The sequence below is a fragment of the Leptopilina boulardi genome, unplaced genomic scaffold (assembly GCF_019393585.1).
Source record: "Leptopilina boulardi isolate dan_hultmark-lab unplaced genomic scaffold, ZJU_Lbou_2.1 LbouV2_278, whole genome shotgun sequence".
Lineage (NCBI taxonomy): Eukaryota > Metazoa > Arthropoda > Insecta > Hymenoptera > Figitidae > Leptopilina > Leptopilina boulardi.
Window position 1 is genome coordinate 4,187,770 of NW_026137838.1, and position 15,056 is coordinate 4,202,825.

The 15,056-nt window shown below is 30.5% G+C and overlaps 1 protein-coding gene across 3 annotated transcripts in view; it reads left to right on the forward strand.

Annotated features, from left to right (window-relative positions):
- The window catches only part of LOC127281823 (discoidin domain-containing receptor tyrosine kinase B-like), a 132,228-nt gene that overhangs the window by 90,710 nt on the left and 26,462 nt on the right, over window positions 1–15,056 (forward strand). For all 3 annotated transcript variants that reach the window (XM_051305751.1, XM_051305752.1, XM_051305753.1), the window contains 2 exons: window positions 4,837–5,044; window positions 13,612–13,951. In XM_051305751.1, the coding sequence (XP_051161708.1) occupies window positions 4,837–5,044; window positions 13,612–13,951 (548 nt within the window). The remainder of the gene's footprint in view (window positions 1–4,836; window positions 5,045–13,611; window positions 13,952–15,056) is intronic.

Genomic DNA, 15,056 nt, shown 5'->3' on the forward strand with positions numbered 1-15,056 from the left:
ATATGATTTGTATATAATTTCCGGAGATCGTTGATAAATATATATACGATAATTCGTTACTAGTTTTGTGTATATATATCTGTTGATTTTAACACGCTTACTTGAACCAATATATGTAAATTGAGATTGGTCTAGACTGTTGTCACTTGTAGGTAATACAATCACGTATTTTATACACGAGATGATATAAAACGTTTCTATATGTGTTGGTGTGTATAAGTTTGTGGATATCCCCTCATCCCTTCCCCCCGGATATTGACGGTATAGTCCAACTGCTCAACTCGACCGATCACAGTCCCTCTGCTATATATAGTGGGATTTAATCGGCTGTAACTTTTTCTATGTCACTGATAGTCTTCTCTCTTTAATGTCTCATGGGATAAGCAAGTTCAATTCGATTTCGTGAAACTACACTTTCGTTGATCATTGACACGTGTTTACTTTTTTAGAGATCTCGCATCTTCTTGAATTGTTTTTATTGCCTTTTATCAAAATTTATGTCCAATACTCTTAACGACTAACTATACTCATTTTTTTTTTTTTGGATATAAAATAGCACTCAGAAATTATATTCTTCAAGAAAAGTTATCGAGTCACGTTGCATTTTATTTAATTCATATTTTTATTTTGTAAATTATTCGCTGTAATTAATTTAAGAGCATATATTGTTTTTGTTAAACTATTCTGTGTATCATGTATGAGAAAAATTATATTTTCGATTAATGTAAATGCAGCACAAAATTGTTAATTTATGTATAGTTAAATTTTACTTCATAATGTGCAGAAAAGTATACTTTTCCGCACTGTTTTATAATTCTGGTACATATTATGCTGAAAAGTTTCATTTTCTGCACTGTTTTTACAATTTTGCTGTATACTGTGCGGAAAAGTATACTTTTCTTCACTGTTTTTACAACTTTGTTGTATACTATAGGGAAAAGTATATTTTTCTGTACTGTTTTTTCAATATTATTATGTACAATGTGCAAAAGTATACTTTTCCTCACTGTTTTACAATTCTACTGCATACTATTTTAAAAACTATACTTTTTCGCACTGTTTTCATAACTTTCTTGTATACTGTGCGAAAAAGTATACTTTTCTGCACTATTTTATAACTTTGCTCTATACCGTGCGGAAAAGAATACTTTTCCAAACTGTTTTTATAACTTTACTGCATACTACGTGGAAAAGTATACTTTTCTTCACTTTTTTTTATTATTCTTGCACTGCTGTGCTGAAAAGTATAGTTTTCCACATTGTTTTGACAATTATTCTATATACCATTCAGAAAAATGTACTTTTTTGTACTGTTTTGATAATTTTACTACTTCTTATTGAGAAAAATATACTTTTTCTGCACTGTTTTTATCATTATCTGCGTAATATTTTGAAAAGTATACTTTTCATTATTGTTTTTTTATTCTACTACATAATGTGCTGAAAAGTATACTTTTATGCACTGTATTTACAACTTTTCTGTATACTATGCTGAAAAGTATTCTTTTTTTTTACTGTTTTTATAACTCTTCTATATACTATGCTGAAAAGTATAACTTTCCGCACTGTTTTTATTATTCCGGCACTACTTTGTAGAAAAGTATACTTTTTTAGAATGGTTTTTTAATTTTGTTATTTTTTATGTAGAAAAATTGACTTTTCTGCACTTTTTCTATAACTGTGCTGAAAAGTATCATTTTCCGCACTGTTTTACAATTCTACTGCATACTATTTTAAAAAGTATACTTTTCTGCACTGTTTTTACAATTTTATTGTATACAATTCACGAAAGTATACTTTTCTTGACTATTATCATAACTTTGTTGAGTACAATTTACAAAAATGTATTTTTCTGCACTATTTTTTAGTATTCCTGCACTACTTTGCTGAAAGTATACTTTTCCGCATTGTTTTGGCAATTTTTCTATATACCATTCAGAAAAATGTACTTTTTTGCATTGTTTTGATAATTTTACTACTTCTTATTGAGAAAAATTTACTTTTTCTGCACTGTTTTTATCATTATCAGCGTAATATTTTGAAAAGTATACTTTTCATTATTGTTTTTTATTATGCTACATACTGGGCTGAAAAGTAAATTTTTCTGCACTGTATTTACAACTTTTCTATATACTATGCTGAAAATTATTCTTTTCTTTACTGTTTAAGTAAAAGTGTAACTTTCAGCACTGTTTTTATTATTCCGGCACTACTTTGTAGAAAAGTATACTTTTTTAGACTGGTTTTTTAATTTTGTTATTTTTTATGTAGAAAAATTCACTTTTCTGCACTTTTTCTATAACTATGCTGAAAAGTATCATTTTCCGCACTGTTTAAAAAAATTTTCTGCGTACCAAGCTGAAAAATATTCTTTTCAGAATAGTATGCAGCACAGTTATAATATAGTGCAGAAAAGTGTACTTTTTAGTACAGTATGCAGCAGAATTGTAAAAGCAGTGCAGAAAAGTATACTTTTTAGCATAATTTGCAGCAGAATTATAAAAACAGTGCAGAAAAGTATTTCTTATCGTATCAAAAATAGAAAAATTATAAAAATAGTAATTACAGTTTTTAAAAATAGTTTTTACAACTTTTCTGCTCACTGTGAAGAAAAGTATACTTTTCTTCACTGTTTTCATAATTTTTCTGTTTATGTCAAAAAATACACTTTTCTGCACTTTTTCTATAACTGTGTTGAAAAGTATCATTTTCTGCACTGTTTTTAAAAAATTTTCTGCGTTCTAAGCTATAAAATATTCTTTTCAGAATAGTATGCAGCACAGTTATAATATAGTGCAGAAAAGCGTACTTTTTAGTACAGTATGCAGCAGAATTGTAAAAACAGTGCAGAAAAGTATACTTTTTAGCATAATTTGCAGAAGAATTATAAAAACAGTACAGAAAAGTGTTTTTTACTATATCAAAAATAGAAAAATTATAAAAATAATAATTACAGTTTTTAAAAATAGTTGTTACAACTTTTCTGCACACTGTGAAGAAAAGTATACTTTTCTGCACTGTTTTCATAATTTTTCTGTTTTTCATGTCGAAAAATACACTTTTCTGCACTGTTTTTATAACAATTTCTGCACACCCTGGGCAAAATATTAAAGGGTACAACTTTCTCATAAAAATATATATTTTTTTTTTTTTGATGTAAGAAATTTATTATAATATTGAAATTTTATTCAATGCCCATTATCAAATACATTCCTAAAGCAAATAGTTGACAAGGTAGATGGACACTCTACATTATTATGCGACCGCGTATAGATAAACGAGCGCTTTTGCCGGGATTTGAATCGTATTCTGGTCGCATGCAACGTGGCGGCACGCTTTTGAATCGAATATTCCATACGAGACTTTCGACAATCGCGAACGTTTTGTACTCTCTCTCTCTCTCTCTCTCTCTCTCTCTCTCTCTCTCTCTCTCTCTCTATATATATATATATATATATATATATATATATATATATATATATATATATATATATATATATATATATGTATATGTAGAAACGTTGAGGCATGGACAAGTACAAATGAGCTTTGTACCAAATGTATATCCAGTGTCTATTTTATGTACATTCCTTTTTATATTTATATACCCTGTATATATAAAATATATAAATTTATCGAAGAACGATTAAATTTAAATTAAAATAAAATAAATAGGAAAATATATCGCGAGTAAATATCATATTTTTTTCTCATTCGCAGAGTTGATATTTTATTTATTTTTTTTTTTCTAAAGCTCGATTTTTGTCGGAGGAATAAACCTCGCTAAAAAAAACATTCGAGTTTCTCTGTTATTGATGCCTCAATTGTTCCGTCGTTTGTGTGTCCGTTGGACGTTTCATTTAAAATTACTCTTGGATACTTTACACCGAGAATACACGAGTGACACGTAATGGACTGTGTCTGCCTCTTAAATAATGAAATAACATTTAAAAATTCTACAATATTACTCAGAGATGTTACTGTCACTGTCGACCTGAATAAATATATATATTTATATCAAGCTCAATTAAAATTTTTATTATCAAATGTTGACATTTTATATATCAATAGAATTTTCAATAAAACTGCAATTAATTTTTCCATTTGTTACTTTGTTTTTAAATTTATTTTTATAAAACTTTTTTTTTATTTAAATTTTATTTGAGAAAAATAATTCATTTTGAAAAAAAAAAATTGACAAAAAATGTTTTTTGTGTATGCGCATTCCTAGAATCTTGCATATATAACTCGATTTCAATCGAAATGCTAAAACCCTTGATTTATAAGTGAATGATGTAGTCGATCGAACTTGGAAAATTCAGCAAAGTTTAATAAAAACGTCTATATGAAAGTCATAAGAATTTGAACGAATATACGTATTCACGTGGATAGACTTGAATTCTAGCTACCTCAGGCAGTTTTGATCTCTCGCATACGTCAAATATAGAATTGAAGCTATATATATAGGAAAATGCTGCCTTCAGAACTTTCAATAAACTATCATAGGTATACACTAAAAATAATAAAGGATCAGAAATTGTCTAACAGAAATTTTATATTGTTTCTCATTAATATTATTTCGAACTTTTTTCTAATATCATTTAATTCTAAAATATTTTCTTTCAACTATATTTTTTTGTATAGTCTCTAAAATCCACTTTCATGTCCTTTGCCAGTATCGTTATATTCATTCGGCCAAGATGAATAACGTCTTGAAATTTAATTTTTTTCCTTATGAAAGGGGTGAATTAATTTGTAGAATGAAAGACGAAGAAAAAGATGGTAATCAAAACGAAATTAAATTTTCATTTTTTTTTTCTTTTATTATAATTTCAGGTTTTTTCTCAAGTTGACATTCTCTTCAGTATTGGTGGAAAGTACTATCCAGGAGAACCAATCACTTACACCTATATGGAGGATAATATTTTCGAAACCCCTCACAACATATCCGTGAAGCTTCATCATCGAGTCGGAAAATTTGTGAAACTGAAGCTTCATTTTGCTGCAAAATGGATTATGGTCAGCGAAGTTAATTTCGATTCTGGTAAGTAAATTTCCAAACTATCAAATTGTTAACACAAGGGTTTTAATATTTAATTATAATTTTTTTTCTCTTATCAAAAAATTTTTGTTTTCCCTTCGAGGAGTACAATTTTCCTCAAAACAATTAATTAAATGATAGGGAAGAGGATAAGATAATACCGCGAATTGTTCTCCCCCATTTTTTTTTTTGCAAGCTGTTTGTGACGTGATATGATTTGCGAAAGTCATACAGAGAGAGACAAGGGGGTTTTTTATATTTTATTTACTCCTCCTGTTTTTCGCGAATCCTATTTTTTTTTTATTTCGATCCAAAAGTGAGTCGCATGTTTCTCCCGTGCGTCGAACTGTCAATCATGTAAAAAATAAATCCCAATAGTGCAGAGATACACGGGGTAATTGACAATAGCTTATTGAAAATCTGCCAGAGCGAGATTTAAATTAAGCAACACACGCGATTTATGGGAGACAGCTAGGAAAAATATACATATACAGAGATAAATCCATTCTTCCTATGTGTATATATATATATATATATAGTCCTATCTTGAAAGGATTTTGTTGCCATATAGTCTAGCTTCTATAAATCACCTCCACTTTCAATATATATGTTTATCTCGCAAAAACTCTTTAAACTTATATATTCCTCAGATTTCATTCCAATTTTGTTTTATAATTTATAAGACACTATAAATTATATGGAAATATTTTAGGTTGTAGAAATTTTTACTGTCCAATTGAAATACTTCCTCTACAAAGGAGGAAATAATGAAATTAGAAATCCCACCGCTGCCACCAAATAATGTAAAAATAGTTTCTTTTATTATTCAGGTGTATTAAATGATATTTTTTATATTGAGAATATTTTCTCTACGGAGGAGGAAGCAGAAGAAATCAGAAATCCCACCGCTGCCACCAAATAATTTAAAAATCAGTTTTTTGATTAGTCTATGAATTATATGGAAATATTTTATTTCAAATTGTAGAAATTTTTATTTTCCAATTAAAATACTTTCTCTTAAAAAGAGGAAGCTGTGAAATTAGAAATCCCACCGCTGTCACCAAACAATGCAAAAATCATTTTTTTATTAGTCAGTTATATTAAATGATTTTTTAAAAAATTAAAATATTTTCTGTACGGAAGAGGAAGCAGTAGAATCAGAAATCCCACCGCTGTCACCAAACAATGTAAAAATAATTTGTTTGATTAGTCAGGCATATTAAATGATTTTTTTATAATAAAAATACTTTCCCTACGAAAAAAAAGCGAAATCCCACCGCTGTCACCAACAAATGTAAAAATAACGTTTTTCATTTTCCTTTGGTTCCTTGGAAACTTGTTAAATATATTTCTATATAAATTAGTATATTATAATTATAATTACTATAGTAAATGATATTAGTAATATTTTAATAAAAAATAAAGTGAAAAAGCACCCGGAGGTATCATAATGATTAGTATGATAATTTCGGTAATTTGAAAAAGTCGTTAATAAAATTGGCGCTGTTCCTTTTGGTTCCTTGACGTCGATGTACCTCGTTAAATATTTTTCTATTAAGCAAACAAAGTGCAAATAAACGTCGTTTGGTTGAAACCGTTTCATGAAGCTTCATTACGGGATAATTGAATATATGAGCTGAGAAAATACGTCGAATTATGTGTATTTATATACTCCATATGTGTATATGTATATATATATATATATATAAACGAGAAAGATACCATTGAAGAGAGAACCCTTTGTAAATGGGTGATGGTATACATATACATATATATACGTGATGAGAACGAAGCTTCAGCACAGTGGGTTGCTAATGACCATCGCTGGAGCCATTCTGCTTTGTCCAGAGGCTATTTTCCATCCTGTTTCCAACCCCCATCTCGGTTTTCTCACCCCTATACACCCCCCCCCCTTTCCCCAGCCAGCATTACCCCATTCCTCTAACTCACCGAGAGAGCCACGACTGATAATTTTCTATACGGACGGATATCTTTCACTTTACATCCGATACACCCCCGAATTTCAATACCCTTTTCTGCCTCAATAAACGAGTTTTGTTATTTCACCTTTACCATATCCCAAATTCAAAATCCCCCACGTTAACAAAACAAAAAAGGTGTTACGGATTATTTCTCAAAACAGATATACAAAAATAAAATACATATATTCACAAATGTATTAAATTTCAATTGTTTTATTTGAAAATAATATTCAATATCAATTTGATAATTGGACAGTAGTTGAAAATTTTAATATTTTCAAACATTTGATTTTCTGAATTTGTTAATTTATAAATTGCACAATTTTTGTTTTATCTGTTAGCAAATAGATTTGGCTTTCCAATCTATGTACCGTCGGTATGGTAGATATTTGAACGCGGGAAATTCAAATTAAAATTTTCCAAATAATTTTTATACAAATCTGTCATAGTAAAAAATTTGCAACAAATGCTAAAAGAATTTGGAATTTTAATTTAAAATAATGTTAAACCTACTAGGTTTTTGCATTCTTGCGGCACAAAAGAAAAGGTCAATGTCTAGACCCTCTCTTTCTGAACTTTGCCACATTCCTTCTGTTGTCTTAGTTGGCGTCAAGTATCCTTTTCGCGGGGAACAAGTCACTGAAAAGATTTAATTGGATGCGTATTCCCCTCTCCCATAAATTCTTTTTGTTCGGCATTTTTCTCTTATAACCCTTTTTTTTCCTCTATCTTCTTCCATCTAATTTCCTCTTTTTCCCTCTCGTTATATTTCCTCAAGCTGTCAAAGTTTGAGACGCACTCATATATATATATAAAGAGAGAGAGAGATAGATAGCTCTACCCTATTTACTCGACAATTCATAAAAGACTCGAAGCGATTCGACACGATTGCTCGACTTCTTGTTAATAACCGTGAAGGAAAATAATGGTGCCTTCAAGAGACTTTCCATCGATTTATAAAAGAAAAAAAAAAAATTTTTTTTATTTTAAAATAAGCATAATTGGACAAAGAAATACGAAACTTTTGCGCCCCCTTCTTTGGTTGCTTTTTCCTTGTCATATAATAAAAAAAAAAGTGATTGGAAAAATTTTTTTAAGTATCTTTTACCCTGAGCAAAAGTTAATGAACTTGACATCAAATTTCAATCATAAAAATGAACAAAGAAACGTTGATATTTTTTTTTTATGGAGTGCATGAATCAGATCTTATTTGCAAGCGAAAATGATATAATTGGAATGAATCGAGCGGAAAAGCGCAGTCAGTAGGTTGCGAGAGAGTAGTTTAGGTGTTCGACAACTATTAGAGACTTTGTCGTACAACTTCCGTCGCGGTCTCAGCATCCTCCTTGTGTTTATCGTTTGCAGAAGATGTCATGAACATTCGCATGCTCGCACACGTGCAGCTGTTGCTGACACTCAATGTCAAACGCAACTAATACACTCCTTGATCTCTCGCTTTTGCAACTATGGTTAAAACGAGTGCCTCACCCGTTGCCAATTTTAACCTCTCTCTCTCTTTCTCTCTCTCTTTCTCTTTGATTTAACGCTTGAAATGGAAATGTACCATGAACCTGGTTTCTGAATCGACAGTTTTTCTATTCTCTCTCTTTTTATCCATTCATTCATTCCTATTCTCTAATCAGACGCGTTTCCTGCCACGATCCATTGTACCAAACTAAGGACTTCCCCTAGAATTGGGACTCAAGAAGCGGATAATTTACCCAATTGCTCTCCTAAACCTCATTCTTCTCTCTTTTTATCTGTAATTCGAATTTTCTTTCATAAGAAGAGGTTTAATTTGTAAACACATGATTTTCAAAAGAATTCAATTAGGATTTTTTTTTATATTTATTTATTGAATTTTTATCTTTAGAGAAAACGGATCATAATATTTCTTTGGGCAAAATAATTTAGTACCAAAAGAAATAGAAACAGTTTTCGATTCTTTTTACAATTTTGTTTACACTATGCGGAAAAGTATACTTTTTTGTACTGTTTTACTATTTTTTTTACATACTAAGCAGAAAAACATACTTTTTTGCACTGTTTTTTAATATTCTTGCGCTGCTGTACTGAAAAGTATAGTTTTCTGCACTATTTTTACAATTTTTTTGTATACTATGCAAAAAGGATACTTTACTGAACTATTTTATAACTTTGCTGTAAACTGTGCGGAAAAGAATACTTTTCTAAACTGTTTTTTTCCTACTATGTGGAAAAGTATACTTTTCTTCACTGTTTTTTATTATTTCTGCACTGCTGTGCTGAAAAGTATAATTTTCCGCACTGTTTTTACAACTTTCTTGTATACTATGCGAAAAAGTATACTTTTCTGTACTATTTTTACAACTTTCTTGTATACTATGCGAAAAAGTATACTTTTCTGCACTATTTTATAACTTTGCTGTACACTGTGCAGACAAGAATAATTTTCTAAACTGTTTTTTTTCTTCTATGTGGAAAAGTATACTTTTCTTCACTGTTTTTTATTATTTCTGCACTGCTGTGCTGAAAAATATAGTTTTCCACACTGTTTTTACAACTTTCTTGTATACTATGCAAAAAAGTCTACTTTTCTGCACTATTTTATAACTTTGCTGTAAACCATGCGGAAAAGAATAGTTTTCTAAACTGTTTTTTTCCTACTATGTGGAAAAGTATACTTTTCTTCACTGTTTTTTATTATATCTGCAATGCTGTGCTGAAAAGTATAATTTTCCGCACTGTTTTTACAACTTTCTTGTATACTATGCGAAAAAGTATACTTTTCTGTACTATTTTTACAACTTTCTTGTATACTATGCGAAAAAGTATACTTTTCTGCACTATTTTAAAACTTTGCTGTACACTGTGCAGACAAGAATAATTTTCTAAACTGTTTTTTTCCTACTATGTGGAAAAGTATACTTTTCTTCACTGTTTTTTATTATTTCTGCACTGCTGTGCTGAAAAGTATAATTTTCCGCACTGTTTTTACAACTTTCTTGTATACTATGCGAAAAAGTATACTTTTCTGTACTATTTTTACAACTTTCTTGTATACTATGCGAAAAAGTATACTTTTCTGCACTATTTTATAACTTTGCTGTACACTGTGCAGACAAGAATAATTTTCTAAACTGTTTTTTTTCTTCTATGTGGAAAAGTATACTTTTCTTCACTGTTTTTTATTATTTCTGCACTGCTGTGCTGAAAAATATAGTTTTCCACACTGTTTTTACAACTTTCTTGTATACTATGCAAAAAAGTCTACTTTTCTGCACTATTTTATAACTTTGCTGTAAACCATGCGGAAAAGAATAGTTTTCTAAACTGTTTTTTTCCTACTATGTGGAAAAGTATACTTTTCTTCACTGTTTTTTATTATTTCTGCACTGCTGTGCTGAAAAGTATAATTTTCCGCACTGTTTTTACAACTTTCTTGTATACTATGCGAAAAAGTATACTTTTCTGTACTATTTTTACAACTTTCTTGTATACTATGCGAAAAAGTATACTTTTCTGCACTATTTTAAAACTTTGCTGTACACTGTGCAGACAAGAATAATTTTCTAAACTGTTTTTTTTCTTCTATGTGGAAAAGTATACTTTTCTTCACTGTTTTTTATTATTTCTGCACTGCTGTGCTGAAAAATATAGTTTTCCACACTGTTTTTACAACTTTCTTGTATACTATGCAAAAAAGTCTACTTTTCTGCACTATTTTATAACTTTGCTGTAAACCATGCGGAAAAGAATAGTTTTCTAAACTGTTTCTATAACTTTCCTGCATTCTATGCTGAAAAATACATTTTTCTGTATAGTTTTTTATTATTTCGGCACTGCTGTGCTAAAAAGTATAATTTTCCGCACTCTTTTCACAACTTCCTTGTATACTATATGAAAAAGTATACTTTTCTGCACTATTTTATAACTTTGCTCTATACCGTGCGGAAAAGAATACTTTTCCAAACTGTTTTTATAACTTTACTGCATACTATGTGGAAAAGTATACTTTACTTCACTTTTTTTATTATTCTTGCACTGCTGTGCTGAAAAGTATAGTTTCCGCACTGTTTTTACAACTTTCTTGTATACTATGTGAAAAAGTATACTTTTCTGCACTATTTTTATAACTTTTTTGTATACTATGCGAAAAAGTATATTTTTCTGCACTATTTTATAACTTTGCTGTAAACTGTGCAGAAAAGAATACTTTTATAAACTGTTTTTTTTCCTACTATGTGGAAAAGTATACTTTTCTTCACTGTTTTTTATTATTTCTGCACTGCTGTGCTGAAAAGTATAGTTTTCCTCACTGTTTTTTCATTTTTTCTATATACCATCCAAAAAAATATACTTTTTTGTATTATTTTATTAATTTTGCTACTTATGCAGAAAAATATACTTTTCTGCACTGTTTTTATAACTCTTCTGCATAATATTTTTAAAAAGTATAATTTTCTTCATTTTTTTTTTATCTTTGTTTTCTGCAAAAGTTATCTATACATGAAAGAACACACACGTGACGGTTTGGCGTCAGCTGTAGCCACGCGACTGAATTCCTACCGCGCGATTCTCAAACACGATGTGACGCGAAAGAAATAGAGATAAAGAAATAAGAAAAAAGGCATGAAAAAAAGCAGACTTCAGAGAAGTTTCAAAAAGACCTTGACTAGGTTTCGTGTCTTATTATTCTCTTTCAAATTTATTACTGAATTACCACCTTTCTTTGTTCCTTTATTTTCAAAAAAAATTATTTGTAATATACGATTTTTTTTTCCACAATAAAAATTTTTAAAAAAACTGTCTGCAATTACGCGACAATCACGAATCGGAGAACAACGCCTCGCATTCCAAGCAAAAATTCCCCTCGCAGATGCTTTATAAAAGAGGAAAATTATCTCTGTATATGTGTATAGTGTCAACACTCTGCGCGCGATAATAAAAATATTTTTCTGCTTGTAAACAGTCTCTCTTTTCAATTCCAAAAGGAATTCTTTTCGTGAAAACGAGAAAGAAGCGCGAGCGCTAACATTTTCAGTGAATTTTCTAGTGATGAGAGTTGGGCGAAAAAAAAGAGAACTATGAAACTTTGGAGTTACAGCATCCGTGGGGTAAAAGGTTCCTGGCTGCTGCTGTTGCTGCAACACCTGACACCCACATTGCAAAACCACCGACCCACCACCATCACCATCTCTGTCGCCGTCATCATTCGCCTTCCTCTGAGAGAATGAGAGAGAACCCCTTTTCAGTTTACCCGGCGTGCAAAGAATGTTTAATATCAGATTTCATAGAGCGGGGTAAATGGGGGGATGAGGCTCGAGCTGGCACGTAAAAGCCGATATCAAACACGACGACAGCTTTGTTTCCATGGAATAATCCTGTCGGGAATCCAGCGGTCCGCATACCCGTCTAGTCTCTCTCTCTCTCTCTCTCCCTCTCTTACTCTCTAGGTATAAAGTCGTGCGTGTACTATACTTGATCCTTCTCTTTATCCGCCCTTCTCGAAGCATGTTTCTCAGATGTATTTTTCGAACTCTCCGTCTTTTAGTGAAAATGAAAGAAAAGAAATAAGACGTTACATTGGCACTGACATTTACTACTGAGACGTGTAACAGGCGTATACGAGTGTGTCACTTCACGCTAAAGCACAAGGTGGATACACTCCTTGCCAGTGCTTCCCAAAGTTCCTTTCATCAGTTGTCTTCTTTGGATACGCGGGATGATGTTCGAAAACAATCATCGCCGAAAAGTAAACCGAAAGGTTTTTTTTTTGAAGAATTTTGCTGAAACAGATTAAGGAAACATAGCAAGGAAAAAAATTATGAATTAGAATAGAAAAATTATAAATTAGTTGTAGTTAATTTGCCGCAAGGGAATTAAAAGATAGAAATTAAGTAGCATCTGTAGGTAAAAATGTGGAATGTACAAAAAAAGTTAATCAGATGAAACCAGAGCATCAATTAACAGCATCTATAATATTAGTTGTTACCGTTGAATTGATTTGTTAGACAGCAAAATTTTAGCTACCAATTACAAACAAGGAATACAAGTAGCATTAACAAATAATATTCATACCGAGGAATTCTACAAATATTTGTTGGATTCCTACTACAGAAGGTATTTAATATGTTAAACAGTACAAAATTTTAGAAATAACATCCGTATGTGGAATTTAAAGAACAGAAAAGTCATTTTGTTTTGAAAAAAAAAATTTAAGAATGCTGTAAAAAGAATCTGAGAACCACTGATTTCTCAAATGCGAGTCAGAGAGGCCTTTTTGATAAATTTGAGCAGATGCTACATGTCCAGGGATAAATTGTAGGTCATCTTTCTTATCCAAGGCCAACGCGAACATGCTGCGTTTGCGATTTCTACTCTACAATTGCTACATCATCCCGCAGAGATAATCTCTTATAAGAAAAGCAGCTACCCATGTTGCATAAACTCGAAAAATTTACATTAAAATAGAAAACCTATTTCTATTATAACCTTTGCAAAAATCACTTTTCTCATCATAAAAAAAAAGATTACGAGAAACATGATACTGAAAATTAGATGAAAAATTATAATTAAATTTTAGATTTCCTTGTTTTTTTTTTACAGATGTTGCTCATGGAAATTTTACCATTGAAGATCTAACATCAACAGAAACACCTGTACAGAGTGATGTACTTATAGAAAAAAATAAAGTATCGGAAGGTGAGCTTCCGGTTTCAACGGCAAAACACGATGATCCAACTTATATGGCCGTTGTGATAGGAGTCCTAACTGCAGTAATCCTTCTTTTAGCGGTTGCCATTTTTCTGATAGTATCACGTCACAGGCAACGAAAATGCTTTGCCAGTCCTATGACAGGTAGAGCTCCTTCTCATCTGGGATCAACTTGTGCGACAGTTGAAAAAGGTGCAGCACTCATGGCATACACCCTCGAGGATGATGAAAAGTAATTTTTCAAATTTCTATTTTATAATTCATATTTTTAATAATTAACAATTTGCAAACATTTAGTTTTTCTTGTTAAATTAATTTTATCTAATGGACAATTTAATTGCCATACTGTGCTGGAAAGTATGATTTTCTGTTACCATTTTTCTGTATACTCTACTAATCCTGTCTACCTTGCTGGAAGTGTACTTTTCTCCACTGTTTTATAAGTTTGCAGTATGCTATGCGGAAAAATATACTTTTCTGAACTGTTTTCATAACTTTCCTGCATACTATGCTGAAAAATATATTTTTCTGCAATGTTTTTATAACTTTCTTGCATACAGTGCGAAAAAGTATTTCTTTCTGCACTGTTTTACCATTCTTTTGCATTCTATACAGAAAAGCATACTTTTTTGCACTGTTTGTACAACTTTCCTGTATTCCGAGCAGTAAAATATATTTTTCTGTACAGTTTTTATAATTTACCATTTTTTATGTAGAAAAATACACTTTTCTGCACTATTTTTAGAGTTTCTGCATACAATACAGAAAATTATACTTTTCTGAACTATTTTATAACTATGCTGTTAACTATGCGGAAAAGAATACTTTCCTGAACTGTTTTTGTAACTTTCCTGGATACTGTGCTGAAAAATATACTTTTCTGCACTGTTTTTTTATAACTTTTATTGCATACAATGCTAAAAAGTATATTTTTCTGCACTGTTTAACCATTCTTTTGTATAATATAAAGAAAAGCAGACTTTTCCGCACAGTTTTTTTAATATTCCTGTACTCCGGGCAGTAAAGTATACTTTTCTGTACAGTTTTCATGATTTCCCATTTCTTATGTAGAAAAATATACTTTGCTGCACTAGTTTTTTAACTTATGCAAACTATACTGAAAAGTATACTTTTCTGCACTGTTTTATAAGTTTGCTGTATGCTATGCGGAAAAATATACTTTTCTCCACTGTTTTCATAACTTTCTTGCATACAGTACGGAAAAGTATATCTTTCTGCACTGTTTTACCATTCTTTTGCATGATATACAGAAAAGCATACTTTTCTGCACTGTTTGTACAACTTTTCTGTACTCCGAGCAGTAAAATATACTTTCT